At 36.2% G+C, this 23,478-nt stretch overlaps 1 protein-coding gene and 1 long non-coding RNA gene across 2 annotated transcripts in view; one reads left to right on the top strand and one right to left on the bottom strand.

Moving 5' to 3' along the window:
* Positions 1-17,428, top strand: part of EMB3113 (Ribosomal protein S5 family protein) — a 34,029-nt gene extending 16,601 nt beyond the window's left edge. The window contains exon 2 of the mRNA XM_006849329.4: positions 16,848-17,428. Within this exon, the coding sequence (XP_006849392.1) occupies positions 16,848-17,097 (250 nt within the window). The 3' untranslated portion in view covers positions 17,098-17,428. The remainder of the gene's footprint in view (positions 1-16,847) is intronic.
* A 1,643-nt stretch (positions 17,429-19,071) lies between these two features.
* Positions 19,072-20,076, bottom strand: LOC148783121 (uncharacterized). Its single transcript, XR_016050368.1, has 2 exons — positions 19,427-20,076; positions 19,072-19,334 (listed from the first exon to the last, which is right to left on the bottom strand). It is a non-coding gene; the product is annotated as an uncharacterized LOC148783121 (long non-coding RNA).
* Positions 20,077-23,478: the final 3,402 nt, after the last annotated feature.

The following is a 23,478-nucleotide window of genomic DNA, read 5'->3' as shown; positions in this document are numbered from 1 at the left end:
GGTGGGGATTAGAGAGAGAGAATTGGTAGCGAGTGCTGGTTTGTATGAGATGTTATGTGGGGTTTATGTGAGGGGAGTGAAACCAGAGAAAATATTTTTGAGAGATGGAGGCAACCACAATTGCTCAAAATAGTAGAGGGGACCAATGCTCAAAACGTTTCTCACTCCTCCCTCACTCAAGCAGCCATGCACCGACTCCATAACATGTATTTGGAAATACAAAACACAGGCCATTGCCAATGAGCCAAACCTTTATAGGGGAACCCATCCGTCACCACCACCATATCCTTCTCACTTGGTTTGGGAAGCAAGCAATCCAGCACAAATGCAATCGAACACCAAAACCAACATGACGACATGTAACAAGTCAATAAACCCTAATCAAAAGTTTGCAAGGACAGTGGGATTGCATAGAAAGCTTGAAAGTTTGATTTTACCTGAGAGTGCAATTACACCAGTGCTTTAAAAAACGGATTGGTGCCCTGGATCGGGCACTTCAAAAACCCCTATGGATCGGTGAATTGGCGATCCGGATCAGGAATCGGCCAAATCGGTCGAATTAAGCTTTAAAACAAATCCAAAAAAATTATTAAATTTCATTATAAATGTTGTTTTTTAGGAATCCAGTAAAAAAAGGGGGTATTGCATTATTACCTTTCATTTTTTTTCATCAATTTGTGAATATTGAGATGTTATTTCTCTATATAAACTTATGTTAACCATTAAATTTGCATCATATAAAAGAAAAATTACAGAATTATCATGGATAAAGTATATAATCATACATGGACTACAATAAAGAATGAATTAAATTGATAAAAAAATGGCTACTAAAATCTTGAATTGGCGAAAAACCCTAATCCGCTAAAAAAACCCAAATTATTACAACCTAACTAACTATAATATTATATATTGAATTTGAAATTGTTGGTTTATATTTTATAATTATTTTATTATACAAATAAGAACAAATTCAAAAAAATAATAAGATGTGCTACATTTTTTTTTGCTTGTTGTATTACCTTTCTTTTTTTGTTTGACAACAAAAATAAGACAATGATGCTACCTAGGTACCTTTTAATTTTTTTTATACTTCTTATTTTATTTTTTGACAAGAAATACTTGTTATATTACCTTGTAATACTTGTTATATTGCCTTTTGTTTTTTTGACAAGAAAATAAAAAAATATTGTATTACCTTTTTCTTTTTTTTGAAAAACCTTTTATTTTTTCCTTTTACTTTATTTTCTTACTTTTAAAGGACAAAAATAAGTTGGATGAAAGGAGGACAAAAATAAGTTGGATGGTGCCCAAGGGGCTCGAAGTTGAGACATCCAAGAAGACATTGTGAGTCATAACCAACTGCGCCACGTAATAATAGTGTACTTTGAATTGTCGTCTAAACATTATAATGATTTTGCACGCACAATGTGTGGGAATTATCCCACATTGAAGCTTTAATATAAGTCTACATGGTATAAATGCTTCTGCCGGACCATCAGTAAATGCGTCAGTTACTTAATAGGATTGAGATCTGTGCACTGCATGTGCCTGATGTGTGGCATAAAAAATGCCCCTCAATTTTAAAAAACTTTCAGACTTTACCCCGGATCATTGAAATTTCCCGTGTTACTATAGCGAGTCATCGGGTTATCGCTATGAATCGCCCGGTTCTCTCTAGACGCGGGCGATTTTGTGTAATATGGTGTAATTGGCACGGGGGTGCTGATTTCTGTGTCGAATCGGGCGAGTCCGGTTCGACTCAACGAGTTTTCAGACATTGGATTGCACATATTATTTTTTTTCCTGACTTTGACTTTTCAACCGGTTGATTTTTATTTCTTTACCCAGTGACTTGGCACTCGATATAAGGAACGCTTTGAAGGTTTCCTACTAACGATCTATTGGTTTTCGGCGAATAGCCGGGCTCCGTGAAAATGGCAAAGGTACTTCGCCTGTATCGAAGATGGTTATCTTGTATAAAATAACCTATCTTTCAAATCACGAAGGCTAACTAAGGTTGTAGTAGTGATGAATATTCATCTTCTTTAGTCTAGGGAATTAGGTATGAAATGGCTATCTTGTTACAGAAGATAGCATATATAAATGGAAATGGCTCTCTTAGAAGTAGTAGGCCTTCACGACGAACATATATCATCGAGATTTGGATAGAGATTTGACGGTGATAAGCGGGGTCCTATGCAGCCGGTGTGTGTGAGGGTCTCATTCTCATAGGATCATTAATATATATATATAGGAAAAAGCTAACAATAGCTGGCTAACTATAATGAATAGTGCTATAGGTGGAATGGGAACCGTTAGATCTTCATCTTACGATTCAGAATGCATATCACTATTTTAATTTTAATTATTTTTCTATAAATCGGATCATAATGAAATTTTGGACATGTATACTAAAAAATAGGGCGCACAAATAAAAAATATTTCTCAGAATATAAAATGATCAAAATACCCCTGAAAAATGATGGGGGTATTTTGGCCATTTTAAATTATTGAAAATAATTTTTTTTATATTTTTATATGGTGCGCAATAGTGTTAGGTATTTACACCCAAAATTTCGTATTAATCAGATTTATATAAAAAAACTTAAAATTAAAATAGTGATGTGCATTTTGAACCGCATGATGAAGATCTGACGGCTCCCATTCTACCTATATACTATTCATTGTAGCTGGCCAGCTGTTGTAATATATATATATATATATATATATATATATATATATATATATATAAAGGGCCAAGACACTAGAAGATCTACCATTGAAAAATTAGTAATATTTTGATCTCATAAAACTTTCCAAATTAGTTCCAATTGAGGGACGATGAAATAATAGGGTATTACATGCACCCAAGCATCTTTTATGGACTTATTCAAAAAAGTGTATCGAAAATGAGCTGAAAGTTTCAGATTAAAAAGACACCCTTAGCGATGTTTTTTTGGGGCTTGACCAATGTTTTTATTGGTCGAACCAAGTGCTAAATCCTTTTTTTTTTCTTACGTTTTACGAGTAGAAATTGAACTTGTTCCCTGGTATTGCTGATAGTGTATAGAAACCAATATGCTTACAAATATGTTGAAAAAACAATCCATTAGGGATGTTCTCGCTCAAATGTTTCCTATAGGTTCGTATTGGGTGTACCTCTTTGATTATGGAAAGGATTGATATATTTGATTCATGATGAGATTTGCTTCCCATGGAAACTGAATATGTTGATCATGAGAAGTTAAAGTAATCAAATTATAAGAAAAGTGTATAAGTTCTAAGCAGTGTTTGAAAACTAGTCGAGTCGAATTGGACTCGCCCGGTTCGACACGAAAATCGGCACCCCCATGTCGATTCCACCATATTACGCAAAATCGCCCGTGTTTAGAGAGAATTGGGCGATTCGTAGCGATAACTCGGTGAGTTGCTACAGTAACACAGGCAATTTCAACAGTCAAGGGTAAAGTTCAAAAAATTTTTAAAATTGAGGGGCATTTTTTATGCTACACGTCACGCACATGCAGTGCATGGGTCTCAATCCTGCTAAGTAATTGAGGCGTTTACTGATGACCTAACAGAAGCAATTATATCATGCAGATTTATATTAAAGCTTCCAAGTGGGATAATTCCCACACATTGTGCGCGCAAAATCATTATAATGTTTAGACGGCAATTCAAAGTACACTATTATTACGTGGTGCAGTTGATTATGACTCACAATTTCGTCTTGGACGTCTCAACTTCGAGCCCCTTGGGCGCCATCCAACTTATTTTTGTCCTTCTTTCATCCAACTTATTTTTGTCCTCTAAAAGGAAGAAAATAAAGTAAAAGGAAAAAAATAAAAAATAAAAGGTTTTCAAAAAAAAAAAGAAGGTAATACAATATTTTTTTTATTTTCTTGTCAAAAAAAACAAAAGGCGATATAACAAGTATTAAAAGGTAATATAACAAGTATTTCTTGTCAAAAAATAAAATAAAAAGTATAAAAAAACTAAAAGGTACCTTGGTAGAAAAATGAAAGGTAATACAACAAGAAAAAAAAATGTAGCACAACATCTTATTATTTGTATAATAAAATAATTATAAAATATAAACCAACAATTTCAATATATAATATTATAGTTAGTTAGCTTGTAATAATTTTGGATTATAATTAATTAGGTTTTAATAATTTGGGTTTTTTTTAACGGATTAGGGTTTTCAGCCAATTCGAGATTTTGGTGGCCATTTTTCCATCGATGTAATTCACTCTTTATTGTAGTCCATGTATGATTATATACCTTATCCATGATAATTCTATGATTTTTCTTTTGTATGATGTAAATTTAATAGTTAACATAAGTTCATATAGGGAAATATCATCTCAATATTCGCAAATTGATGAAAAAAATGAAAGTTAATAATGCAATACCCCCATTTTTTACTGGATTCCTAAAAGAAAACATTTATAATGAAATTTAATACATTTTTTGGATTTTTTTAAAGCTTAATCCGACCTATTCGGCCGATTGCCGATCCGGATTGCTGATTCACCGATCCGGATTGGTTTTTGGAGTGCCCGATTCGGGCACCGACTCTTTTTTTAAACCACTGGTTCTAAGAATCAATGGCTCATAGGTGAAAACTCCGAGCATAAAACCCACACCTTTAGTCTTGAATGGACATGTTGTTTTAATACCAGTCCGTGACTAAGGAAGGTTTGAGGACAATGTGTGAGTAAGAGAATATGTTTTATGAGAATGGATATCTGTATGAGTTTTTATGAGAATAATTATAAAGAATAAAAGTATGTAATGCTTGGCATGGGGATCAGATCATGAGCATTTGCATGCTTGCATGAGAATTAGTGAGATTTGTGGTCATATGCATGGGTACGAAAGTTTGGATAAGAAAAGATTGAAAGACATAAGAGTGCATGGGGGATTTCTAAAAGGAGATCCGGATGAGCTTGAATCCACTTTGAGATTTTTTTCATAGCAAGTTCATTCATATGGAGACCATATTTTAGTATATAAAATGAGATAGAATGCGATGAAATTGATATGGCATATAGACCCACCGAGGCCATGCTAGCCATCTCCATGGGGTGTTTATGAGACATGTACATGGCATCTGACTTAGAAAGATTGCATGATGATTTTCGCTTGGGGTTGCATTTGTTTGATTACTTTTGCTTATGGATCATGCTTATTGATCATGTTTATTGATCATGTTATGGATCATTATGCTTATTGATCATGTTATGGATCATGATTACTGGATAATGCTTATTGATCATGTTATTGGATTATGCTTGTGGGCATAAATGTGGTTTATGTTTATGAAGCATGCATGTGTTTTATGCGAATGGATCATGAATATGGTTTATGCTTATGAAATGAGCATATGATTTATGCTCATATATGTGGCACATATGGTTTATGCTTATGGAGCATGGATACCGTTTATATGCTTATGTATCATACATGTGGTTTGTGCTCATGGATTATGGGATGGCTTATGTGAATGTGGATCGTGTGATATGATGAGATTATGAGATTTAAGGCCTCAAAAGGCCAAGTGGGAGAATGTTGGAGTTATGTCCTTTCAAGGCCTTAAATTCTTTCATGTTCAATGGCTTTATTCTTGAGTGGGAGTATAAGAGTGACGTGACTCTAGGATCTTGGCGCACTAGGAGCAAGAGTCATGGAACCCTGATTAGGTCATGAGAGGTACCTCTTAGTCAGGTTCAGTTGTTTTGATATGTGCCTCATAACCATGTGATGGGTCAGGACCATACGATGTATGTATGAGCTTGATGAGAGAAAGTCTTGTATGGGAAGGTTGGGCCAACATATGGCATTGACCTAAATCCTTGACTCTTAGAACCTTCTCGTGGCATGTGCATATTCAGTCGCAATTTATGGGAAACCTGTTCTTCCACGGATCCACTGGATAGAGCTATGCACATGTGTCAAGAGAGGAACCCCCGCACCTTGTTCTTGTGTGCATGTCCTTTAGGGGGGCACTTGAAATCCACTTAACCTTGGGATTCAAGGTCACACATCGACTTGCTTGATACGACTAATATCTTGAGCCCCTGATTAAACACTATATGGGTCATGAGTTTGTTGGGTCATTTTCGAGAAGGTGATTCTGGATTCCCCATCTTCTCAAGTGTAGTGCTCCGTTTTGTAATTCAACTCCTAGGATCCTAATTTCTCTTGTAAATACTTTTAATCATTGCGAAAATGATATATTTTGATGAAAATCATTAAAAGGATTTATGAGAATTTTTCTAGAGCAAGAAAAGCTCATTTTAAAATTGGTTGGATAAATGACATTTGAGGACAGTCCACCGGAAACCCGCATAGGACACCCAAATGGCGAATGGGGCCCCATGCTCCCCCATGTGGAGATGACATGGGGGTGACGTCAACCCCCCATGGGGCACCCCCTTGTCCTTTTATTTATTGTGTATTTTGGTCCATTTTCTCATGTATTTTGTATTTTCATTAAATAGTATTATTTGAAAATTGATTTTTGGCACATGCCCAAAGGAAGTGGCTTGATGCACATGTGTGTAACATTCAGAAGGGGTATAGGGTTTAAAATATTAATCCTAACCTTAAGGGCATATGGTCATTGTGCACTCAACCACTTGCCTTATGTGGTATGAACTCATTGATCCTACATGCTCATGGATTTTGGAGGGAATTTTAGAATATTTATTTTACTGGAATTCTGGACAAATGACCATAAGGGCATATGGTTTTAATTAATTAAAGAGCATGGATATTTTCATCACAAGGAAAATTAAAGTGAATTAAAAGGAGGATAAAGGTGTAAAATACATGTCACACATCAAGATGGCTGATGGTGGATGGTGTTAGGATCAAGCCTCTCTTTGTAGCCTTTGGTTGAAGACATGGAGGGTCTTGATTCATCATCTAGAAGCATCTCATCCCATGTGCCTTAAAGTGCCTATAAATACCCCCTCATGAGCTCATTTCCTACATATATTTTTCTCACTAAGGGGCATGCCCAAAGCTCTCTTTCTCCTCACAAGTGTCGCACACCCAATCTTACTTTCTCTCTCTAAAACCTCATCTTCTTCCTTGATGAAAATCAGCCACTGCTCAATGCAATTTTGTGCTCCATTAATGGGGATCAAGACTCCATAGTTCAATTCATGGATCCTCAAGATAAGAGATCTCTCTTCCTTGAGTAAGCCTTCCTTTTTCCTCATTTTAATTCATCATTTCCTCTGCTATTCTACTGCAATTCCAGCAGATTTTCATGATCTAATTTGATCATCTTTTAGTCTCTTGATCATCCATTTGATGTCTTGATAAACTGTGCTCAATTGTGTTTGTTCTATGAGCAAATCGAGCAAGTCTTCTTTGATGTCTTCCATCGATTTTCTAAGCTTCTTCATCTGATTTCTCTGAGATTTTTCTAGCTCACGTCAGTGAGTTAGATCATCCTAGTTGAGCCTTGATAAGTTGATTTTATAAGGGGAAACTATGTCAAATTTCCTATGCTCTATTGTACTTGATTCATGAGAATATTGAGATATTTTATGTGCTTCGATCCATCGATTTTCTAAGTCTGATTCTCAGATTTTTTCTGAGACTTTTCTAACTCATATCAGTGAGTTAGTTCATTGCAATTGAGGTCTGAAAAGTCTGTTTTTCAATGGGAGATTATGTCAAATTCTTGAGAGTCCTTTTGAGAGAAAACTAGATCTGGTTTTGAGTTTTAAGCTCCTGGATCACTCCCATGACTTGTCCACTTGTGAGATCTGTATATTTTGATAAATCCTTCCATATTCGATGAGTGTATCTGTAAATGCTTGGCTTCTCATTTGTGATGATGAATTAGCCCTCGATTATAAGATTTGCCATCGCGTGCCTCCCATTGATACATAGCTAAGACCCTTGGCGGCAAACCGGGCACCCGAGAATTCCGAATGGCTTCCCATTGTCTTCATCCACTTTACACTTGATCATATGCATATTGTTGTCATGGAGATCATATTATGATGAATCAATCACCATGAAAACCTTCTCTTGTTTCTTAATCCCGGGACCTAGAATAAGCCTTCTTTAAGGAACAAGAAAAGATAGAGAGAGAGCGTGGATGTCCCACACTTTGATAATTGAGAGAGAGATTTGGGTGTGGTGCTTTGAGAGAGAAAACTACTTCCTTAAATGAGCTCATGAGGGGGGTATTTATAGGCAGTTCAAGGCACATGGGATGATATGCTTCTAGGTGTTGAATCTAGGCCCTCCATGTCTTCAACCAAAGGTTACAAAAAGAGGTTTGATCCTAGCCCACCATCCACTGTCAGCCATCTTGATGTGTGGTATGGATTTACCACCCTTATCCTCCTTTAAATTCACTTCAATTTTCCTTGTGATCAAAATACCTATGCTTTTCAATTAATTAAAACCATGATGAAGGATATGGTCATTTGTCCAAAATTTCCACAAAATGAACATTCTGGTTCTCTCCAATATCCAAGGAAAATTGTGCTTCTCTCCAATATCCATGAGATTATGCTACATAAGGTAAGTGATTGAGTGCATAATGACCATATGCCCTTAGGGTTAGGATTAATATTTCAAACCCTATACCCCTTCTAGAAGGTCACACACATGTGCCCCAAGCCACTTACTTGAGGCATGTAACATGTGCCACAAAATAAGTTTTAAATAAAACTATTTGTTGGAAATACCAAAATACAAGTAATAATGGACAAAACACATAAATTACAAAAGGACATAGGCTCCCTCCTTGAGATTGATGTCACCCCAACTTCATCACCATGTGGGGATGTGTGGGGCCACCAAGGATGACACGTGGACACCCATTGGCCATTTGGGTGTTTTGTGTGGGTCTCGAGGGACTGTCCTCATTTGTCATTTTGCTCGAAGAATTTTGAAACGGGCTTTTCTTGATCGATAAAAATTCTCATAAATCCCTAAAAATCGTTTTAATGATTTTTCATCAAAATAAATCATTTTCACAATGATTAAAAATATTTTCAAGAGAAATTAGGATTCTTGGAGTTGAATTACAAAACAGAGCACTCCACTTGGATAGACCTAGAATCACCTTCTCGGTAGTGACCCAACAGACTCATGACCCACAATGGTTAATCAGGGGCTCAAGATATTAGTCGTATCAAAATCAAGTCAATGTGTGACCCCGAATCCCAAGGTTAAGTGGATTTCAAGTGCACCCCCTAGAGGACATACGCACAAGAACAAGGTGCGGGGGTTCCTCTCTTGGCACATGTGCATAGCTCTATCAAGTGGATCCGTGGAATAGCAGGTTTCCCATGAATTGCAACTGTATATGCACATGCCACGAGAAGGTTCTAAGAGACTGTACAGGACTTTCTGTCATCAAGCTCATACATACATCATGTTGTCCTGGCCCATCACATGGTCATGAGGCACATAACAAAACAACGACCCTAACGAAGTGGTAACCCTCTCGGTACCTTCCATATACCAACCCTCTCATGACTGAATCGGGGTTCCTTGACTCTTAGTCCCAGTGCGCCAAGATCCTAGAGTCTTGTCGCTCTTATACTTCTACTCAAGTATAGAGCCATTGAAAATGAAGGAATTTAAGGCCTTGAAAAGACATAATTCCAACATCCTCCCACTTGGCTTTTTGGGCGTTAAATCTGAGCATGTCACATAATCCATGAGCACAAACCACATGCATGGTCCATAAGCATAAATTGTATCCATGCTCCATAAGCATAAACCTTATGTAGAAGCCATACGCATAAGCATAAACCACATTTGCCACATATATGAGCATAAACCATATGTTCATTTCATAAGCATAAACCATATTCATGATCCATTCGCATAAAACACGTGCATGCTTCATAAACATAAACCACATTTATGCCCCACAAGGATAATCCAATAACATGATCAATAAACATTGTCCATCCAATAACATGATCGATAGGCATGATTCAATAACATGATGATCCAGAAACATGATCAATAAGCATGATCCAATAACATGATCAATAATCATGATCCATTATGCAAAAGTAATCAAACAAATGCACCCTCAAGAGCAAATCATCATGCATTCTTTCTAAGTCTGATACGATGTACATGTCTCATAAACACCATTTGGCCATGGAGTTGGCTAGCATGGCCTCGGTGGGTCTATATGCCATATCAATTTCATTATATTCTATCTCATTTTATATACTAAAATATGGTCTCCATATGCGTTAACTTACTATCAAAAATGTCTCAAAGTGGATTCAAGAACTCCTTTTTAAAACCCCCCATGCACTCTTATGTCTTTCAATGTTTTTCTTATACAAACTTTCATACCCATGCATATGACCGCAAATCTCACTAATTCTCATGTAAGCATACAAATGCTCATGATCTGATCCCCATGCCAAGCATTACATACTTGTATTCTTTATAATTATTCTCATAAAAATTCATACAGATATCCATTCTCGTAATCATATTATCTTAAGTATTGTCCTCAAACTTTCCTTAGTCACGGACTAGTACTAAAACAAGACCTTGTCCATTGAAGACTTAAGGTTGTCCATTGAAGACTTAAGGTGTGGGATTTATGCTTGGATCTTTCACCTACGAGACATTGATTCTTAGAACTAACACACTTTTCTTATAATTCGATTCCTTTGACTTCTCATGAACAACACACTCGGTTTCCATGGGAAGCAAATCTCATCATGAACCAAATATGTCAATCCTTTCCCATAATCAAAAGAGGTTCACCCAATACGAACCAATAGGAAACCAAGCATATTTAAGGTTTGGAACATCTTTCGACAAAAACCTCATGAAATGTGAGACTTAGTAATATTCAATTAAGTTTTCATATGTCATCTTTGGCAACTCGATGAAATAACCAATTATATCATTTGCCCAAAGTATGTCCCATAGGTTGTCACTTTCGTTGTGACTTGCCGAGGAGTTCTTTTATCGCATGGTTATATCATGATCCATACATAAAATGCAGCCCTATGTAAGCTTTCACGTTTTAATTTAAACATTCTCAAATAGTTCATGAATGCCACCACTAAGGGGCCTACTTGCTCCCCTTTCAAGAGACCGATAGAGGCTACCTTGTGAATCACCCATGTGAAAGTAAGCAAGAACAAGTCCATATAAGAAACACAAATTTGTATTCCAGGAATCTATGCATTGTCCAATACAATCAACCATTGAAAAACAAGAGTTTAACGGAGGAGTGCCAAATAACTTTCACAAGGGGCACTTCATCAAGCAACTCATGTTTTTCAATGTGGCACAATATCAAAGGCACAAATAATTATAATGCAGCGGAAGAAAAACGGCAATGAACGACCAATTTCGAACAAGAGGCCAAAAACTCTCAAATCATTCTTCATATAATGGCTCTTCTAAAATCTCTTATGAGAAATTGATTGAAATAAATGTCCTCTAAATTCGAGACCAAGTTTTCCATCTTCAAAATTGATATATCATTTGCCTTATTATAAATGCTCCCACTCAAATAAACAAGGTTGTTTCTCCCAAAAGCTCTTTGAAAAAATAATATCTTTTAATCCATCTTCTAAATCGCTTTAAATAATTTCAAGAAAAGCTTATTTTAGTTTTCCCTCAATAATTAGTGACTATAAGATACTCCACTAACTTATGACCCACATAATCATGGCATCATGCCAAAGAAGTCAGAGTGTTCATCCATAATAACAATGAGTTGGAGTGCATCTTAGTTATTACCTTTTGTTGGAAAAACAACACAACGAGAGAGACAAACTCATTAGGGCAAAATCCATTTTCCTTTGTTCCCCCATATGTATTTGTGGTCATACATTTGAGATCAAGAGGACTTTAAAAAACAACTCTTTTGGTTTCAATTATCTCCAATCCATTATAAATGTTGCCATTTATCAAGTAGAAAAACCAATGCAACTTTTATTTGAAAATCCTCTTTCATGCATAAAACTCTTTCTTAACCAATGAGCCTTATGTGCCATCTATAATCCTCAAATAAATCTCATGCATACATGCACATTGTGAGGGGACCTTAGCATCACAAATCATCCACAATATGAGAATACAATTCTTGACTTCATTATCTTGGCATTTTGGAAAGCACAAAAGGATAAGATATGAGACACGAATTTCCATAAGGACTAGTCAATCATACGGCGCATACATCCCATTTGGAATTCATCTCATAAATTTTCATGTCACAACTAGCCTATAAGAATAACCATTCCACTTTCCACACAATGCTCACATAATTCATATAAATATGCTATTTACTTGAATTGACCATATTCAATGCTTTAGTACTTGAATCAAAGATCTAGAAACAAGACACCATCCCTTACATCATTATCTCATACAAAGAGTACACGCAAGTTCTTAAATATCAGATTATGGGTGTATTGTGCCTTTTCAAGTTTGTAGCTTATGTGGCTCATCTTTGCTTTCTAATAATAATAATAATCATATGCCATGCCAAGATAATCCACCAAATAATAATCATAAGAAATCATGAAGTTGAGTTTGTTTCTCTTAAAGCAATAAATCTCCATAATAATAGCGTCATGCATAGTAAGGTAAGAAAATTATGCCTTACGGTCGTCCTATGGCGACCATCTTGTGGAGTGTCAAGCCTTGCTCTCAATTCGTGATTTCCTTTAATCATTTCTTTCTTTTTTTTATCACTGTGCTCATCATCTAATCCATCCTTTTGTGTCTTTGGCCTTGTTGAGAGCATCATCATCACTTTCCGGAAACTTATTTGTAATGGATGTTCAAATCCATTACAAATACTCAATTAGTATGTTCTAGCTCACGGTTATGAACTAGAAACATCTCAGAAAAATCAGGGATATTGGCTCAAGAAATCGGTGAATCAAATCAAAGTAAACTATCTCAATTTGCTTAAGAATCAAGCAATTGAGCATAGTTTAAGTAGGAATCAAATAGATGATGAAGAGATCAAAGGATGAACAAATTAGATCATGAATAACAGCTGGAATCATAGTAGAGTAGCAGAGAATTAGATGAATTACATCAAGGAAAAAGGCAGGCTTACTCAACTATGAAAGTCTCTTGTCATCAATTGAGCCATGGAGCCTTGAACACCATTAAGGGACCTTGAAATTGGATTGAGAAGAGGCTGATCTTGAAGAATATGATCTTTTAGAGAGAGAGAGAGCTTGGACGTCCCACACTTTGACAAATGAGATAGAGATTTGGGCGTTGTACTTGGAGAGAAAACCACTTCCTTAAATGAGCTCATGAGGGGGGATTTATAGGCATTTTGAGGCACATGGGATGCTATGCTTCTAAGTGTTTAATCTAGGCCCACTATGTCTTCAACCAAAGGCTATAAAGAGAGGCTTGATCCTAGCGCACCATCCACCGTCAACCATCTTAATGTGTGGCATGGATTTAACACCCTTATCCTCCTTTAAATTCACTCCAATTTCCCTTGTGATGAAAATGCCCAAACTCTTTAATTAATTAAAACCATATGACCATGATGAGGGACATGCCCTTGTGATCATTTGTACAAAATTGTTTGAAAAAATGACACATGAGAACAGTTCCCTGGGACCCACACTGGACATCCAAATGGCCAATGGGTGTCCACATGCCATCAGTGTTTCAAAAAATGCTAGGCGGCACCTAGACTGTCGAGGGGGTCCAAGCCGCCCAGCTCCTAGGAGGCCGCCCAAAACTTGGGCAGCCCAATAGAAATTTTTATTTTTTGGGTTTTTCTCTCTCTAAAATAGGCTCTCATGGGTTTTAGGTTTCAAATGAACCTAAAACCCACAATTTTGCACCTTTTGTATTAAAAAAATGACCCTAAAATATCCTCAACGAGGGGCATTTCCTCCCCTGGACAGGGCGCAAGCCCTGGGCGGCTGCTTAGGCGGGTTTCCGGGCGCCTAGGTGGACGTCCAGGGATATCTGCTTTTTTTGGGCACCTCGCCCAGGTCCCCCAAGACCGCCTAGGCAGCTGCCCAAGCGCTGGGCGGTCCGCTTTTTGAAACACTGCATGTCATCCTTGGGGGCTCCACGCATTCCCACGTGGTAGTGATGTCAATCTCAAAGAGGGACATCCTTTTGTAATTTATGTGCTTTGTCCATTATTACTTGTATTTTGGTATTTCCAATAAATAATTTTATTTGCATTTGTTTTTTGGCACATATTACATGCCTTACGCAAGTGGCTTGGTGCACGTGTGTGACCTTCTAGAAGGGATATAGGGTTTGAAATGTTAATACTAACCCAAATGGCATATGGTCATTATGCACTCAACCACTTACCTTATGTGGTATAATTTCATTGAACTCACATGCTCATGGATTTTAGAGGGAACTTTAGAATATTCATTTTGCTAGAAATTTGGACAAATGACCATAACGACATACGTCTTATCATGGTCATATGGTTTTAATTACTCAAAGAGTATAGGCATTGTCATCACAAGGGAAATTTGAGTGAATTTAAAGGAGGATAAGGGTGTTAAATCCATGTCACATATCAAGATGGTTGTTAGTGAATGGTGATCAAACCCCCTCTTTGTAGCCTTTAGTTGAAGATATGGAGGGCCTAGATTCAACACCTAGAAGCATCTCATCCCATGTGCCTCAAAATGCCTATAAATACCCCCCTTATCAGCTCATTTAAGGAAATGGTTTTCTCTCTAAAAGCACCACGACCAAATCTTTCACACTTCTCAAAGTGTGGGACTTCCAAGCTCTCTCTCTCTCTCTCTCTCTAAAAGATCATCTTCTTCCTTAAAGAAGATCAGCCTCTTCTCAATCGAATTTCAAGGTCCATTAATGGTGTTCAAGGCTCCATGGCTCTATTGATGACAAGAGACCTTCATTGTTGAGTAAGCATTCCTTCTTCCTTGTTGTAACTCATCTAATTCTCTGCTACCCTACTGTAATTCCAACTACTATTCCTGATCTTATTTGTTCATCCTTTGATCTCTTGATCATCCATTTGATTCCTTGATCTCTTGATCATCCATTTGATTCCTACTTAAAATATGCTCAAGTGTGCTTGATTCCTAAACAAACTGAGATAGTTTACTTTGATTTGATATTTTGATTTACCAATTTCTTTACCCTATTTCTCTGATTTTTCTAAGATGTTTCTAGTTCATAACAGTGAGCTAGAACATCCTAATTGAGCCTTGGCGAGTTGATTTATAAGGGGAAACTATGCTGAAATTTCCTAAGCTCTTATGTGCTTGATTCATGAGAAAATTGAGATAGTTTCCATTTATTTGATTCATTTGTTTTCAAAGCTCATCCTCTGATTTCTCTGAGCCATTTCTTTCTCACTACAGTGAGTTAGATTAGTCCAATTGAGAATTGAAAAGTTTGTTTTGCAAAGGAGAGACTATGTCCAAGTTTTGAGAGCAATCGAGAGAAGGCTACATCTGGTTTTGAGTTTTATGCTCCCGCATCACTCCCACGATATTCCACTTATGAGATCTGTATATTTTGATAAATACTTCTATATTTTATGAGTGTATCAGTAGATGCTTGGCTTCCCATTTTGTGATGATGAATTGGCCCTCGATTATGAGACTTGCCATCGCATGTCTCCCATTGGCACATAGCCAAGACCCTTGGCGATAAACTGGGCACCCAAGAGCTCCGAATGGCTTCCCATGGTCTTGATCCACTTTATACTTGATCATATGCATATTGTTGTCATGGAGATCATGTTATGATAAATTTTGTATAATTTAGCTATGCAAGTTTGAATGGTGCTGAATTTTTTAATGCATATTATACTTGTGCAGTTTGATGATCTCGCTTTACAACTTGTTTTGTTCATGTGCAAGGGAACCCATTAGATTTGTATCCTCCTTTTAAAGTGTATTTTGAAGCCATTATGTCATTGTGGAATTAGTGACCTTGCTGTAATTTGACTTTAAAAGTTGTAATTCAAAAGTTTTGTTGAAATTTTAAAGTTGTAATGGATTTTTTTTTCAACATATTTGTAAGCATATTGGTTTCTATGCACTTTCAAGTAGTATCAGAGCCAAGCTCTAAGAGGGTCCTGCGCTAGCGCGCACGTAGGCGCGAAGACAAGCAAGAAAAGGGATGCGCTAACGTGCCAAAGTAAAATTGCCAAAGTTTTTGAAAGATGATAGTTCTAATGGAATAAGGATCATGACTGGAAATTTTCAGAACTGATCACTATATTTGACACAGTGATAGGACCTTTAAATCTTGATATAATAGTATGATCTTCTGTGATGATTTTTGGTTTTGAATGTAGTTTCATGTGGAAAAAGTCCCACGGCCTTGTTGCACACCACACTTGAGCAATCACATGTGTGTGTAATTGGTTTTTTATTTTGTTATATTTCCGCGTCATATTTGATGTATAATTTGGCATTTTAAATTTGGATGTTGCTGAAGTTTTCAAGTATGTGTCACACGTGTAGTTTTGAGTTGTATCCGTGGAGATGGACTTGCTGATGTAAAATGGACTCAAATAGAGTTGTATCCTCATTTTAAAGTGTATTTTGAAACTTTTTGTCTCTGTAATTGCAGTAACCTTGCTGTAAATTTCATTTGAAGGGTTGTATTTGAGTTGTATTGTTGAAATTTTGAATTTACATAGTCTAGTTTTGCACCCTTTGTACTCCATTTTACTTGTTTTGATTTCTTATATACTAACAATTGCAACCATCAACCACTAATCAATCATGCTCAAAACATGATTCCTATGCACTGAATCTCACCCACACATGCACTCATGAAATTTTAAAATAGACTTTATGGGGGAATTTCAGGGCTGATGGAGATTATGGAGCGGCAAAGGTGATGCTGAGACCTGCTTCACCCGGTACTGGTGTCATTGCAGGGGGTTCAGTACGTATCGTGTTGGAAATGGCGGGTGTGGAGAATGCATTGGGGAAGCAACTTGGCAGTAATAATGCACTCAATAATGCAAGGGCTACTCTTGTCGCAGTCTCTAATATGAGGCAATTCCGGGATGTTGCTCGTGAGCGTGGGATCCCAATGGAAGAGCTCTGGAAGTAATCGACCCTTGCTGTGTTTAGATCCGCGGGGTGTTTTGCCATGAATTTTTGTAACTTGAGAACTTGGAAAGCTTGGAATTATGATTTGGTTGTTCCTTCTGTATTTTGTTTTTGAGTTTCAATGCAGAAAGAATGCTTAATTTGCTTCCAAAAAAGCATTTCTCAGTTATATTATCCCCATATACACTCCTTAAATAAGTGAACGAACACACGCACCCACTGATTATGTGATTGTGTTTGTGTGAATATTCATTGTTTCCTATGTTCATTTTGTATATGTATCAGAAATATATCTCTATGATTCATAAATGACATACTGCTAGCTTACATGATTTCTGCAGTGTTAACTGTAATATTTAAGAATTTGGACATGCAAGTTTTAGTTCATTGCTTGTGGTTGCTACCTTCGTGGATTTTAGAACAGTCTGTGCTGATCACTATGCTTGTCCCAGAGTCTCATCTCACTTCCTATATATATGCATCTCGCTTCTGCAGTCCTCATAGTTCCCCAGCCTGCTACTGCTTTCTACAAAACACTAAATTTGGCGTTAGGAGCTTTTGTCATTTTCAAATACTTCTGTGATAATTTTGGCGGACCCTTTGAGCATTTCTCAAAGCTAGTAAAATCTTGAGGGTTTAGGTCTAGTTTCAGCGTTTTAGGAATGTCAAATTAAATACATAAGAAAATACAAGGAAATTTGAGGCACGAGATGATCTCACTTCTTTTGACATATAAAATGCCCCTGAATCAGAGAAGTTTTTGTGATGTAATTGGTCCTAGTGAGTACGCTTCTAGGATATAATTAGTCTGGAAAAAAAATATCTCTAAGTTGCACTTTGGATGATCTTCTAAAATTGCAGTTCCTCGTTGATTTTGGTGGCCAAATGGGTAGGAATTTTGATAAGCTTTGATTTGACACTAATTTCGTTATAAACTGATATGGAAATTTCAGGAAAATTGGTGTTCGAAGTTTTTGATCTAGATACTTGAATCCAAAACTGGAAGCTTGGGGCCAAAAGTTGCCACACTGAACACATTTTTTTAATCAAGCAAATATATAAATGTGGCCAAGTACAGAAAAAACTGCAAAAATGGAATTGTATATTGTGAGACCATTTAACTATTGTTATAAGGTCACAAAAACTCCAAGCCACCGATTTCAAATTAGGCAGCTCGAGATGTGTTACGAAGTTCGAGAAATTTTTTTGAATTTTGAACTTAGTCAATGATACACAGCCAATCGATTTGAAATCTGACGGACAATGGATTGTGTACTCTTTGTACAAAAAGTACACTGTTTATTTGTATACTTTTTAAATAATGTGTGCTCACTGTCGTATACTCCGCATGCGCCACAAAGTCAGAATATTTTCCAAACAAACCATAGAAATCATGATTATTTTGATGTATAGGAATTACATAAAACTATATCAGCGTTCTCCTCTTATGATACACTAAACCTTTGCTCGGTTTCTTGATATGATGATCTCATTGTGTTCTTGATGTTTGACAGCAAAACAAATCAACAGTGATTATGATTGATTATGCAAATGAAAAATATAGTATCCACAATATGTACCGCTTGGGTGTGATGAATCCGTGTCAAAGAGGCCCATCCAAAATCCCAAAAATTCTTGACTTCCTCTCCCTCTTTCTCTCTCTGTTACTAAGATTTCTTCTCCTCTTTGAAGTAAACAGTGCCTATCTTTTATCTCTTCCCTAAAAATTTCTTCTCTCGAGATTTTTTGTGAATGATCGTCAAAAACTCTCTCCCTCTAGAATTATCTCAATAAATGAGAGAAGAAAATCTCGTTGTCCGATTTTGTGTATCACCTAGAGGAATGGCAAACCTTTTTTTTTGTAAGTCGGCCAAAAGAATATGGACAGGTGACGGCTCAATTATTTTTTCAACCCTAGAACAGACCAAATCATGTATTAAAGAAAGGGAAATGAAATCAGATGGGCGAGCACGTCAAATGGTAACTTCCTCTTTTTTAGAACATCAACAACCATGTTGGCATCACAAAAAGGGATTACAGCGTTTATGAATAACATTAATAAGTAAGGTTGAGTCACTTTCGATCTGAATAGAGAAGCGTTGTAACTGAGAAAGATCTGAACCAGGAAGCACTGTAACTGATCAGCTAGGATATTAGAAACAGTTCCAAAGGGTTCGGCAAATGCTCCAATAAAAGCACCATCACAATCCCTAATAACACCACCACCACCTGCTCGGCCTGAATTATGCAAAGAAATACCATGGATGTAAAGCTTAATTCCATCTGAAGTGTAAGTTATCAATGATAACTCTTGCTGACAAATAAAATACCTAGGATTTAGCATCAACTAGCTCCCGAACATGAGAAATGATCTGAATAACCAATGCTCCCTTTTAATTAACCTATCTTTGAAACTCTCCGGTTGCAGTATTTGATGATAAATGGATCAGCCGAGAGTTGTTTTTTTTAGGTAGTCAAGAAAAGAAAAATAATGACGATGCTCAATCGAATTTGATACAGAGAACAAAGTCAAGGGAGAAAGATAATGATGATGCACAATGAACTTTGATGCAGAGAACAAAGTCGAGAGAGAAAAATAATGACGACGCAAAATGGACTTTGATATAGAGAACAAAGTGGAGAGAAAAGAATGGAGAGAATAAGAGATAGAAGTTTTGAGAGGTGAGATTATGGTGCTCTTTGATGTAGAGAAGAAAACAATGACGATGCACATTGGAGGGGGAAAAAAAATTAATGAATATGAGAGAGAAACAGTATTAGTTGGCTAAAGAAAAGTATGCAAGATCAACCACTACGTATGGAGAGAGAGATAGGATAGAGGAATGACTTCAAGGTGGAGGGTTGAGAGGATCGACTTTTCTTTCATACTGAGAAGAAATTTGAGAGAGAGGAATTTTTTGAGAAAATAATTATGTCCCCCATCATTTTTGTGTTGGTTCTTTCATTGTATATGTAACTGTAATACAATGGTCCAATATACATTTTTCTATCTTATTAAATGCAATATACCATTTCCTATCTTGTTATATTCTCCTTTCAAAAGAAAAGAACAATACACTTTCCTATCTTGTTTGAATTTTCCTTTCAAAAGACAAACACTTTCCTATCTTGTTTGAATTTTGTTTTTATTACGAAGATCCTTTACCAAAAAAGTAATTGGTGTAAATAGGAAGGAACAATTAAATTAGCCAATAAATTAAAATACAGAAATGACATTTTTTTAAAATTTAGGAATAAGAAAAACATTAAGCATTTTTAGAGAACCCATAAACGAAGCAACAGAAGCAATATATCTTGTTATATTCTCCTTTCAAAAGAAAAGAACAATACACTTTCCTATCTTGTTTGAATTTTGTTTTTATTACGAAGATCCTTCACCAAAAGAGTAATTGTTGTAAATAGGAAGCAACAATAAAATTGGTCAATAAATTAAAATACAAAAATAACATTTTTCTAAAATTTAGGGATAAGAAAAATATTAGGCATTTTTAGAGAACCCATGGACGAAGCAACAGAGGCAATATCAATATGTGAGATGGGAATTGAGGAACCATCACCCGTAATAATAAGACATGAATCATTATAGAGAATAACATCAACAAGCATACATGAATCATCAGCTACATAATTTATAGCTCCAGTGTTCATAATCCAACTTATCTCATAGAGTGTGGTGAGATAAATAGACCCGAGAGAGTGAGTCAAAAGTATTAGGGCTGTCTTGAGAGTTCTATTGAAAATAGCGATAATAGCACTGAGAAGCAAGATGTTTTATATATATGACCACTTATTTGATGGGATTCAACACCGGTTCTATTCATCGAAGTGTTGGTGATATTGGTAAAAGTCTTCTTCCTCAATTTACATAGTGTAGTGGACCACCTTGAGCACCACTAAGATTGCCACAACCTAGTCCTCTTCCTCTTCCACGACCTCATCATTTTCCTCTCCCTTTGAGCATTTGAAAGAATGCATAGAGAACTTCATGTGTGGGTCCAGATGCAGTAATTGAGTCACTGCATCCCATAGGTGAAAGATTGAAGATTAAGTAACAACTCGTGTTCAAATAAGAAAGGACGGAGAGATATATATAACAAAAGACATAGTTGAACCATAACTGAAGTAACAAATAATTTGTATTCCTCACCATACCACGTAACACAACGAACTTTTTTCTTGTCATCAACTGGATGTTGTATAATTGCCAGCTGATCAAAAAAAGATTTCATCTTATTTTAATACTTTGAATAGATCGTGCCCCACGTGTACAATTTTGATGCTTGGTGCGAATGTGCATCAATCGCACATCAGATTGTTGTGCATAGGGAAGGGTAGACCCGAGATCTTTTGCGGTGGCAATATCAAGAACTTGTGCCAGAATATCAGAGAGGAGAAACTTAGGGGGCTCCGGTGTAGAACTATCAAGATGTCCCATGATTCCTTGACCTCTTGCAATATGAATAATTTGGACTTTTCATCGTAGAAAGTTGTCATTGGATAGCCACGAGTTGAGAAGAATGTTCAAAAATTGGATAGATGAAGACATGATAAAAACAATAGAGAGAAAAAAAAAGTTGGATTGAGTAGCTTTTTAGAGACTTTCAATATAAGAAGCTTATTTTTAGAGAGAAAAAAACAGACTAAGAGAGACTCTCACAGTGAGGAGTTGATAAAGATGAAACTTTCAATGTTATGAGCTTTTTAAAGAGAGCAAGAAACAGGACAAGAGAGGAAACATCCTCTCTTCTCTTCGTTTTTTTTTTTTTTTTTTTTTTTTTTGTTGGAACTTGGATGATTTTAGAAAAAGAATTTTTTTAAGAACAAAAAGTATGAGGGACTTTGGAATTTAGAGAGAGAAAGATAGATAGTAAGAGATACACATCAGACTTTAGAAAGAGAGTTAAAAAAAGTCCCTTTTTTTTATGGAAAAAGTTTATATAAGGATACAACCTTATAATGTAGAACTACGGATGCACCTCAAAAATCCATCGGAAATGGTAGTTTTAATGTTGAAAACCCTGATAATCCTAAGAACATTTTACATCAAAATTATATACCAAAATAAAATTTGAAGGTGCACCTTACCTCTACACCTATGGATGCATCCGTATGCCAACTGTACTTTTTTTTTATTTTTATAGAGGTTGGAATCAAGAAAAAAAATAAAAAAAGTTGATATGCTAAAGAAAGAGGTGGTAGGTGACAGACGATGGTGATTATGCTAAGAGACTAGTAGAAAGACACATTAACTTTGAAGAGGTAGAGACTTACACTTTTTTTTTTTTTTTATAGAGGTTGGAATCAAGAAAAAAAATAAAAAAAGTTGATATGCTAAGGAAAGAGGTGGTAGGTGACATACGATGGTGATTATGCTAAGAGAATAGTAGAAAGACACATTAACTTTGAAGAGGTAGAGACTTAAAGAAAGAGGTGTGGGTGAGTTGGTGGCAACGCTTTCTTTTTTATAGAGAAATGTGACTTTGAAGAGGCGAGACTTACTTAAAGAAAGAAGAGTTGGTGGCAAGGCTCTCTGTTTTAGAGAGAAATGTGACTTTGTAGAGGCAGAGACTTACTTAAAGAAAGAGGTGTGGGTGAGTTGGTGGCAAGTCTCTCTTTCTTAGAGAGAATGTGGACAACAAGACATATGGAAGAGGAAGGGACATACTTGAAGAAATAGTTATGGGTGATTTATTGGGCCATGCTCTGATACTATGAAGAAGTTTAGAGGACACAATATTTGAGTAAAGTTCTCTATATCTATAGCTAGGGCTGTGGGTTCTATTTATTATATTTATATACTCAACATATTTGGTAAGAATCTTTGATTGACTCATTCAATGATTTGATTACAGCAACAGATGTGAAAGGAGGTTATCATATGAAGAGATTACTATATATTATGAGAATCATTTCCAAGATTGCATCTTTCTAGATCATTCCTATTACTTTCAAACTCCAGCTACCCAAACGGTGTAGGATATTCAAGGAGAAAGCACCTTAATACTTCCATTGAAGGACAATTCTAGTGCTAGGCATTATCCTTGATTTTCTGTAGGGGAAAAGTTCAAATGCAATTCTTCCTTTCAAAAACTCGTCTGGATTAAGAATCTCAAAGACATCGTAATTCACTCTAAACACTTTTTTGCTCAAGTTTTACTATCCGCAAAGTAGTACATGACTAAAAACTGTAGGGTTCTCGTGAACCCCTAGCTTGCAGAACTGAAAATCTTAAACACCGGGATCCCACCTAGGATCATGTACATGATTGACTAAATATGAAGTAGATGAATACAACTATAAATCGAGTGCGAGAAATAAAACAGACATAAAAAGCACACCACAGCAACACACGATTTACGTG

This window comes from Amborella trichopoda, chromosome 2 (genome assembly GCF_054954075.1).
Source record: "Amborella trichopoda isolate Santa Cruz 75 chromosome 2, AtrichopodaSantaCruz75HAP2 v2.0, whole genome shotgun sequence".
Lineage (NCBI taxonomy): Eukaryota > Viridiplantae > Streptophyta > Magnoliopsida > Amborellales > Amborellaceae > Amborella > Amborella trichopoda.
This window is presented reverse-complemented; position numbering and strand designations above follow the sequence as displayed.